The 11,300-nt window shown below is 39.2% G+C and overlaps 1 protein-coding gene across 1 annotated transcript; it reads right to left on the minus strand.

Annotated features, from left to right (window-relative positions):
* Positions 1 to 1,533: 1,533 nt before the first annotated feature.
* LOC142656242 (acetylcholine receptor subunit alpha-1-A-like) lies at positions 1,534 to 10,777 on the minus strand. Its single transcript, XM_075831135.1, has 9 exons — positions 10,738 to 10,777; positions 7,951 to 8,096; positions 7,603 to 7,647; positions 6,823 to 6,932; positions 5,449 to 5,644; positions 5,005 to 5,242; positions 3,586 to 3,809; positions 2,351 to 2,590; positions 1,534 to 1,840 (listed from the first exon to the last, which is right to left on the minus strand). Exons 1-9 carry the CDS (start codon positions 10,775 to 10,777, stop codon positions 1,709 to 1,711), a joined length of 1,371 nt encoding a protein of 456 aa, XP_075687250.1. The 3' UTR covers positions 1,534 to 1,708.
* Between the last annotated feature and the right edge of the window lie 523 nt (positions 10,778 to 11,300).

Below are 11,300 nucleotides of genomic sequence, written 5' to 3' on the forward strand. Positions count from 1 at the left end.
TGGACAAGCATTTCCAAAGATTGCTATACAGATCTTTGTGGCCTTCCTCAGCAGTCTCACATTATATCAGGCCTTTTCAATATGCGGCTTATCTCATGGCACCTGTGTGCGCTTGCTCTACATCCTTTATGACAGGGCTCTCAAACTTGGCCCGGGTAAGTGGGCCACATATAGAAAAAATTAGAAGTTGACGGGCCGCATTTCAACAATCCAGTTTTCCTGTTTAAGTGTCGCTAACTGCAGTCCGGCGGGTCAATTGGCAGCGTTTGGCAGACACACAAATGTCAAGATTGGGCAGCCCCTTTTAAGATAGAGCCACAGAGCCCTCTGTAGATACTGCCACAGTGCACTCTGTATATAATGCCACAGTGCCCTTGGTAGATAATGCCACAGTGCCCTCTCTAGATAATGCCACACCCCCGTAGATAATGCCACAGTGTCCTCTGTACATACTGCCACAATGCCCTCTGTAGATGCTGCCACAGTGCCCTCTGTAGATGCTGCCACAGTGCCCTCCGTAGATGCTGCCACAGTGCCCTCTGTAGATGCTGCCACAGTGCCATATATGGACAGTAATGTCAGGGGCTTGCCCAGAGCTGGAGTCCCGGAGCAGAGCCTCTTCTAGCACTCTGCCTGGGACTCCAGCTGTGCACCTGACATCAGTGTCCAGCTCTGGGGATGCCCTAGACATCGCTGTCCATATGTGGACAGCAATCTCAGGGGATTCCACAGAGTCCCAGAGCAGAGCCTATACTAGAGCTCTGCCCGGGACTCCGCTCTGGGGAAGACCCTGACAACACTGTCCATATATGGACAGCGATGTCAGAGAATTCCACAGAGTCCCGGAGCTGAGCCTGTACTAGCGCTCTGCCCGGGACTCCGTTCTGGGGAAGACCCTGACAACACTGTCCATATATGGACAGCGATGTCAGGGAATTCCACAGAGTCCCGGAGCAGAGCCAATACTAGCACTCTACCCGGGACTCCGCTCTGGGGTAGAACCTGACAACACTGTCCATATATATATAGACCCCTGCTTTATGACATGGACTCCATCCAGGATGATTGCAAGACCCCCGTGCTTCCTGCACTTGACATGTTCCATGATAAGTTACTGAATTTTATGACCCACAGCTATCTCCAGAATGGGGGTCACCCAATCCCCACCTATACGATGGTTCATTCAGGTGGAGAATGAATGGAGAGGTGGGAATATCCCTTTAACTCTTATTGATTTAATGTTGTAATTTCATGTTTTGGGACTTTTAGGCTTTGTTCTATTCTACTGCATATGCTGTGCTCTCATTCTATTATTCAAACAATAGAATTCTAAAATACATAATACTAAATTCAAACTGAAATAATCATTTAATCCAGACTACATTTAATACAGGAAGAATTTTAGACATTTAGACAATAAGGAAAAAAATATAATAAAAGGCGTTCAATCCTAACAGTAATTAAATACATACTAATCTGAAATGAGACTGGTAACACCAGTACGGTAAAAATAAAAATATAATTTTTCCAATCAGTATGTTATTTTTTGTCTAAATTTTAAATGCTCTATCCGTGCAATTATTTCAGTATTTACAAAGGATTTCATTGTTTTTAAATTATGACAACCCAACAAAAATCATTTAATGACGACTATAGAAAGTGCATCTTCGTCCAGGTACACCGCTTCATGGCTTCCGAAAATATTAACTTAACCCTGCATATGTAGCTCAATCAGACGTCCAGCAAAAATAGCCACTGTCCCAATTATACAGACTAACATGAAAACTGCTAGGAGGACGTGATCAATCACCATTGCAGAGAATATCCATTCTTCTGAAGCCTGTAAATATAACAAGAAATTATTACTGACTTGGAAAATCGTCATTGCAGTTAGGAGGAGAAATAATGATTTAAAATACTATCCAATGTTATTTATTCATATCAAATATATTTTCAGGTATTATTCCATTTAATAAGTGAGCAAGACAGTGGGAAGGCCAAATTATCCAAAGGACAGCTTAGGCAAATACATATGGCCTAGAAATATAGTAGGAATATAGGCAGTATTATTTAATTTAGTATAATTGAGAACACAGTATGCAGAAAGCTCCTATGCTCCCCCTAGTGGCAGAGGCAGGTTGCCAGCATGTTTTCATTTAAATATATATCTGTGCAGGGGATTTAGAGATATGTTTACTCTCAAAGTAAATTAGAACATTATAAATATATATAAATAATTAGCGCAGAATTTTGAACGTGACTTAATGACTAAAAAAAACAACATGGTATTCAAGGGTAAATGTTTACTATAACCACAAAGTTATTAAATGTCATGGATTTGGACTTCTACCTTATTTGATTCTTGGTCGGAGTTCATGGATTCTGCAATATATTTAACTCCATCTATAGCGCTCTTCACATCGGGGTTCTTTAAGATTGGGGACTGGTAGGTATCAGTGGCAGGTCCCAGTTTTCCTGAGATATCTGAAATGTCAATGTCTTCAGTAAAAATCTTCTTTCCTTTTTTTTCTTGTGAAGGCCGTTTCATTGTAGAAAAGAACATCATGTTTGGAATAGTTTCAATGAAAACCTGGTGAAAAGAACATATGACGGTATGTAACGAATGCATGTGTGGGTGTCAATTAATGAGCTTGTTGTACATTCCGGACTAATGAGAGGAACGTTCCCCTCATGACTGTATGAAAAGATGATGTTGCTGACAGCTGCGAATAAAACGGTAATAATATTCCAGAATTAGAACATGCCCGCTTTCTTCCAAAAACAGCGCCACACCTCTTTTATAGGTTGTGTCTGGTATTGCATCTCAGCTCCATTAAAGTGAATGGAGATGAGCTGCAATACCACACACCAACCTGTGGACAGGCGTGGTGCTGTTATGGTATGTTTTTCTGATTTAGGACACATTTAATAAAAAAAATTACAGCCAAAGTTCTGTTGGCGGATTAGAGTCATGGAAACTTTTATGACAGGTACCTGTGACACCCTCTTTCTAATGCAGACGATATTACAACAACAAATAAATAATGATGTACCAAGAAGTTCTGTGAGCATAAAAAGTACAAGGCCGTAGTCCAAGTACATTTATACAAGTCATGGAAGTCTGAGCTGACTAATGCACTTAATAATTTATTATACGGACAATTATTCTTCATAATATTCACTGACTGATATGAAACACCCTAAAAAAAGTTCAGCAGGATCTTGGTTGTAATGTTGCTGAAGAACCTCTTTAAAAAAAAAAAAAAAAGAGCATAGCATTGCATGTCAGTCAATCAGTGTTTGGCACAGCAAAATAACTTTTTGCAAAAGCGATCTGTGATAGATTTCTTCTGCAGGGAGAGATAAGTAGTGCCTATGTAACGCTGCTCATCTCTGTATAATCGTCCGGTCCTGAGATAAGAATGTGGTGTTCATAATAATATTATTTATAGACCAATTCATATTGACATGTGTTATAGTAAATATCATGCTTTAATATGTAATATGGAGAATAATAATAGTCATCACATTAAGGCTAATTTTTTTTCCAGATAGAAAGCATTGGCATAAATAATTGCGACTGACCTTCCTCATCCACTGAGGCATGATGTGAGTACTCGGGGTACGGAAATGAGCATTGATTACCATGACTGTGATGACGATGGATGCTATGACAAACATCATGGTAAATAACATGTATTTTCCAATCAGTGGCACCGCACTTGAAGTTGACGGGATCAATTCGACAATAACCAGAAGAAACACAGTCAGGGACAACAGGACAGAGACACTTAGAGTTATCTTTTCACCTGTCAATGAAGAAATTGTTTAAGACGTTAAAGACTTAAAGGGTAAAAAAACGTTCGACAAACTTCTGACATGTTATAGTGACAGAAGTTTTGATTGGTGGGGGTCCGAGCACTGAGACCCCCACCAATCGCTAAAATGAAGTGGCAGAAGCGCTCGTGTGAGCGCTCAGCCGCTTCGTTTCTATTCGGCCTTTTCTGGAAATCAATGTATCGGAAGACGGGCTTAATAGAAAGTCTATGAGCCCGTACTCCGCTACATCGGCTTTCCAGAAAAAGCCGAACAGAAACGAAGAGGCTGAGCGCTCACACGAGCGCTTCTGCCGCTTCGTTTTAGCGATTGGTCGCGGTCTCAGTGCTCGGACCCCCACCAATCAAAACTTTGTGTTTAATAGTTTGTCGAATATTTAGTTACCCTTTAAAGAAAATAGATACAGAGTAATTCTAGAATTAATGGGGTTTTCCCACAAAGGGGTATCACCACAATCCAAAGTATGACTCAATGTCCCCTATTTGTAAAATAAATACTATTTGCAAGTACATAACATTTTTCAAAAAGCATGTATCTTCTGAAATTACCCCCCTCTCCAAAGTACCCCCAGATATTTTTATGTTTATAAGTGGTTACTACTGATTATGTCCGCCAGTACTCCCTTTCCAGGTCAAGCATGCGCACTGACACCCACCACTGTCACCTGTGAGTCGGCACAAGCGTGGTTTCACCAATGTCACTGCACAGGGTGGGCATGCGCAGTGAAAACCACACTGTTCTTGCTAGAAACTCAGTACGCAGGATATGCCGCTTACCTGTGTTTACAGCTACAGCTGAGCGTGCCCTGAAGAATAGCCACTACCAATGTGTACATTTTAAGAAAAATTCCCGGAGTTGGGAGGAGTCGCAGGGGGCTACTGGGAAATGTAGTTCCCCAGTAGCAAGTGGCGATCACGTGTGCTGAGCAGCAGGACTGCTCTTTTTGCTCAGTGAAAATGGGATTAAAAAAAACATAGAAAGGGATCACCTAGTAAGTATATTCGGACATGTGGCAGTGTAGTTAGGGAGGTAGTAGGCTTTTGAAAAAAACTTTCGACTCTGGTCCAACCCTTTTAAGTGTTTGATAGGTGGGACCTGCACCTTTCTGCAAAATGGTGGACCCCCTGAGGAGTCTCATGGAGCCCAATCATATCATAGAATACCTACATGAACCTGTTGGCAAATAAAACACTAAACCAGTCAAAAAGGAGAAGAGCAGGCAGGGAATGATGACATTGACAATGAAGTAAAGTGGAAGGCGCTGCATGAGGAAATGATAGGTGATATCCAGATATGGTTTATCAGGGCAACAGTCATAGAAAACAAAGTGCTTCCAGCACTGGTAATCCTTCATGAGCCATTCTCCGCTCTCCATGAAGCTGCTCATATCCGGACGGTCGCTCTCCTAAAAGGAGTTATTGTAGAATAATTACTAAATAGAAAAATCTAAAATGAACACAATTCTATTAACACAATTTTAACTTTATTTTGCGTTGTTATACATTACGTGTGTGTGTATATACATCCAGAATCTATTGAGAATCCAACATGTGGAATGCCAGGTGATCTCTGCTCTATGGCTACAACCTGATTTTTGCCTCTACTCCTTACCGGATTTATAACAACCAGCGTCCCATCATAGCTCCACGTCCCCAGCTTCATACTACAGTTCTGCTGGTCAAAAGGAAAATGTGTGACGATCATTTCACAGTAACTTTTGAAGATGGCTGGTGGATTCCATAAAATTTTTCCGGTATAATCCACGAGGGCCTTGGTTTCTTGGACAATTGCGAAGTCACCGTTTGCACTGCAAAAGAGATAACACGCTTACACAGTAGCTGAGCAAACACTTTAAAATTCCTGATAGCTCTTATCAATGAAAATAATAAATGATTTGAGAACACTGATGATAACACTGATACGATAATAGAAGAGATCAACCTCAATGTATATAAATATGGCATAAGATTGGCAGCAGGGACGAACATAACATATATGGAGCCTTTGCAGTTGCACAGGGGCCCAGTAGGTTAGGGGACCCACTGCCCCTATCGTCTATAAGATTACATGTAAGCGACTGAGATAATGAATTTCATAGCTCATAATAACTCTACAATTGTTGGAGAGATAATAGGTGGGTGCTCTATGATGAGATATTTAAGATCAACGGGACCCTATATGGTTCTTGCACGGCGGGGGGTCCTCTATTGACTGTGCCCACCTCTGACTGGCAGCAAAGAAACTAGTTGCTGGGATAATATTATATTTCTAGAATTTAAGTACAGACAAAGAGTTTGCTCCACAATCCCTATTAATAAAGACAACCCATTCCTCTGCTTCCATATTTTGGATAATGCTTTAGCTACCAGCAAATTAAGAAAACGGGAATTAAACAATCAAGTTCTTATACTTTGTAAAAAAATATGTGAATGTGAAACATACATTCACATAAACATATATATAGAAAGTCTGAGAGCAAACATGACTGTCCATATGCCATTACCCCCTCTACGAGCCAGAATTGAGAACCATTGACAAGCAGCAGCGCTTGCTCTGGCGGACACGAGACGTCTATGTATTACATGGATGGCCAATCATCTGCCAGATTAATCTTTCTCTGGCAAAATCAATTGTTTGCCGGGAGTCTTGGGAGCTGGACAAGCTGATCTCGCCATGGTGTTTCTCAGATTTATGTGATGAGACAACCCTCTTTATATAGGTGTAAAAGTAATGCTCAGATGAAGCAGGTCTTCTTGGGCTACTTTATACATAGGCCAACCCTTACCCTCTCAGGTGTTTCACGCGTAAGATCACATTATATGACATCACCGGGAAGGCAGTGGTGTATCAGATGCAGTGAAAATGCCCAGCGCAGGAGAGAATGGCATGCTGGGTTATGAGGCTGGGGTACATTTGTGGCAGGAGCTCCATTCTACTTTCAATACTTTGTTTTCATGCCCAAAATACAAAAAAAGTTAGTCTTACTTGTTGTATAGGACTAAATCTGGACGCCATAAATCACCAGAAAGAATACGTATTTTCTCTATTCCTCCATATTTTGATGGTTCCCATTTCAAATTAACATCCACCCATTGCTAGAAGTGAAAAAAATATAGCAGGATTATGTAGACCACCATAGATATAAGAGCATCATAATGACCAACCAATTCACAGGTATGTTTTTTATTGATACTTTCTTCTTTGTTGTGGGTTCATGGGATGGAGCTACAGATACAAAATAAATTACTTCTATGATATTTGATAAAAGTCAGATCTGTGGGGATCGGGTGACTGGGACCCAAGCAATTTAGAGAGTCCAGGTCCTTAGAGGTTGTTGTATGAGATTATAAAACCATAGATACTTTCTTCCAGAAAGTCTCTTGTCCGTGGGCTTTGTCTGGTATTGCAGTTCAGCCCCATTCACTTGGATATTTTTGTAAGAAAGTAGCCATGTTTTTCTAATTATTTCCTTTATTTCTAGTGGCGAAGTGGACATGAACTGTTTCACTCCACTGAAATGTATCGATAATATGGAAACTTAGGAGTGTCCATGTCCAAGATCTCTAATGAAAATAAACCATAGCTGTCCATTGATGGCATAGATGGCAAATGATTAAAGGGGCTATACAGTTGTTTGTGTGCAAAATGATCTACTGCACTAGAAAACGCCGGACTTTGTACGATTATAAATTATATTATTTCATGCAAAAGTTGGAAGACATCACTGTTCCTTTACAAATGTAAAACAAATATTCAATTACAAACCTGCTTGAGTCGAACATTTGTTGTCACGATTTGATTGACTTCATCCTTAAAATATAAATATAAGATATTAAACAAAAAGAAAACCCAAAAGAAATAAGCTTGTTAGTTCCATCTTGAAGATTCAGAACCTATTATACAGCAGACAGAGTTTCCAGTCTTACCCAGGCCCTATTGCCTAAAGGGGCCCTATGTCTCCTCTGCTACATAAAAGAACCCCTTTGCTATTTTGCATCGGGGACCCGAAACGAAAGTTACGCTCTGTCTAGAGAGCTACATGATATTGACTTGTTCCAATTGCTCAATGACTATAAGCTTCTTCTCTCATTTATTTTATTGAAGCATTCTTACCACATCAATGAGTTGAATCAGCTGGAGACCCACTGTCACCACGACGGCGTCCTTAAACTTCTGAACAGGACGAACAACTTTGTTGTATTTTTGAAACAAGTCCTGAATCAAGCGAGATTCATCTTCAGAACAGAGAACGGTTCCAGCTACAGAGAAGGAAAGTTTCAGCTGAATTGTTGTAAAAAGTTACAAGTATTTGATTTTTATTTCAAGACCTTTTGAGGAAAAGCTAATGTGTCTTTGTGGCCACAGTATTCACATAGTTCACGTTTTAAATTTATAAAAGAAAAATCGGGTTCAATTCTGAAAGTCTAATAATCCACCACGTGTTTCCAGGGCAAAAACAGAAATATATTGTAGACTTTTACAGGACTAAAAGAAGACGACTATATGAAAAAAAAAGGAAAATCAATTTAAGCACTTCAGTTAAGAAATTCTTCAAAATTAAAAAAAGATGAAATTATAGTAGCGGATTTCACATTTACATGACATTATATTCTCTAGTTTTACATGACTTTTATTTATTTATTTTTTCTATGACCTTCCAATACTCAACAATAACTGACAATCCAGCACCTGTCTGGTCCCATTCATTCCAGATTAAGGGAATTTGACTACTTTATTTTACTTATTTTGTTCCTATCCTGAGTTACAGCCCATTTTATACCCCATAGCTGCATTCACAATTCATCTGGTTGCTGAGCTGGTAGTCTCTCAGCATTTGCTTTATTAATCTGTAGTATGGTACACCAGGGCACAACAGAAGTGTAAGTTTGAGTACACACAATACGGATTTGTCGCAGATTTTCAATGCGGATTTTACCCTTTGTAATGCAAAGATTGACATCCGATTCGGATTTGCAACAAAATCTGTCTGTACCATAGAGGCAACTCTGTGCTCATTATTGATTGTCTTTCTCCACTATCCAAATAGCGACTTTGTAGAGTTTTCCCATCTAAGACATTTATGGCATATCCATGTCTGATAGAGCAGCATCTTTCTCCAGAATGGGAGTCACCCCTGTTTTTACTACTCCCACACGAAACCATGGAGGGAGACGCTTACATGCGCAGCCACACCTCAATTGATTCCCTGCCTAGATTCCGAGGCCATAAACGTGGGAATGCCATAAATATCTTAGATGGAAATGCCCCTTTAAAAAGTAAAAAATATAATTTGTTGACCTTGCAGAGTCACTATTTTGTAAGTAAACAGGAACTGTCCACTGGTCTATCTTCATTTCATAGGGGAGAAAATATTTACAGATTCTTAATGTTAGTAAAATTTGAAGATAGTACAATTTATAGATCAGACATTAGTGGCGTACTCTGACTGTCAATTATATATCTGCATATGACCCTCTCGGATGTTTACCAACCGCCCTCCATACAGCATACAGGGCTAACTACTCAAGTGTCAAAGTGCGATTAGATAACTAAAAATACCCATAGCATTCACCTGCAGCTGCCAGTCAATCGCATTATATTCTAAACCCCAGAAACAAGTTCCTGGCACGTAATTACTTCGCAAAAAGTCATTTTGAATGATTCTTTCGTTAAACATTTTTATGACAAAAATATTCTGTGGAAAAACCTAAACGCAACATCATTTTCCAAATCTTGGGTTTGAAAAGCTGATCATAAAGTAATACTTTGTAACTGTTCTGGTGTGAGAAGTACTAGGGTAAGAAAAAGTGCTGTAGCACAGCTATAGAAATCCAGAATATTAAAATCACAATGGTGTCCTAACACCCACGGGCCAATAGCCCACCCTGGTACATAAAAACAGTTGAATCATAGGAATCGGAGCTGTGATATTTTATCATGATAACTACACAATGATATAATCCTCCTCAGTGGGGTTCTCACTACAAATGAATACTTTTTCAGAGTATATAGATTCTAGACAGTATGATGTATATCTTGTTAGGTGGAGGGCTCCAGTTATACTGCACAGTCAGGAGTATTTAATTATCACTGATAAGATGAACATATATTTTATATCTCAAAACAGAATACTTTAGTGTTTTTTTTTATTTATGGGGCATCTTAATTAAACGAGGAAAAAGCATGTTGGATTTTATGCCTGACCCTTTGTTCTGCTGGGAGATATTTATAAAATAAAATAAAATAAATTGCTGACATACAAATAAATTATATAAATTGCCCTCATACATTAAGACTACCCACATTAGTTCAATACAATATTTTTAATCCTAAAACTGCCCATGGGGAAAGTCCATTCATGTAACAATATTGGAAAAGTTGAGTAAAAGTAAATCCATCCTATTCCTGAAAAACGTGTTCTTGTGCATTGCTCCGCATGAAAATTTTCGACAGATATTTGTTGTGACCATGAACAAAAAATAAAGCAATAAATGCCCTGTCCAATGAAAAATATCTTAGGGTCAATTCTTTCAGAACCTCAGACGTAAAAATCCTCATTAAATAGAATAATTCATAGACAGATAGCTAATAATAATAATCATTACGTCCATAGACAACTTTAATAATCAAGGACTGTGTGAATCATCGAATCAGATTGCTTATCTAATAAACATTTTAAAAAAACACAAAAACAATGCATTGAAAATAAGAGTCTAATAAAAATTAAGTCTATGGGTCACAATAAAAATGAGGGACAGTCGAGACAACAGGAGGAACATGCAACAGATACTTAAAAGTTTTGTGGTTAAAAGGAAAAGCTTTAATTGTATATGATGCAAAATAGAATTTCTTTATCATAATGAACCAGAATAGATGTGAAGATTTTAAGGGCTATGGTACCTGTTAAGAGGAGAATAAAATGTGTGATGGTGAAATCCATTTCCTTCCACGTCTGTCAGCTTTATTCCTCTCTGGTTACATGTCTGGAACTCTTCCTCGGAGAGGCGGACACTGTGCCTTCCCGTCCAACTATCTGGAATGATATTGCTGGGACTATTGTTACTTCACACCTGTTCAGAGAGACAGCTGAAGATTTAGGAATGACTCCACGGTATGTGACATGGGATCCACATTATGATTTAGGATGTAAATACTTTTCATAAATTACTATTGCTCCTTCAGGCAAAACTTTATTGTTTACATTAATGTCGTTGCCTAATTTTGAGGGAAATGGATAGTGAACGGGAGGGGGCTGCAATGCAAGGATAAAAATTAGTTCTCTTTCCTTGACACCAACACACTCCTAACCACCCCGAACCGGAGGTCTAGGTGCCCCCATCCTATTTTCATGACTCAAGTACATTTTCCACTTTTTTTTTCTAACATTGCAGCACCTGTGGAGACTACACCATTGTGCAGGTTCTTACCATCCATGTAAATAAGGACAAGACCAACCTCTCACC

Source organism: Rhinoderma darwinii, chromosome 6 (assembly GCF_050947455.1).
Source record: "Rhinoderma darwinii isolate aRhiDar2 chromosome 6, aRhiDar2.hap1, whole genome shotgun sequence".
In the NCBI taxonomy this organism is placed as follows: domain Eukaryota; kingdom Metazoa; phylum Chordata; class Amphibia; order Anura; family Rhinodermatidae; genus Rhinoderma; species Rhinoderma darwinii.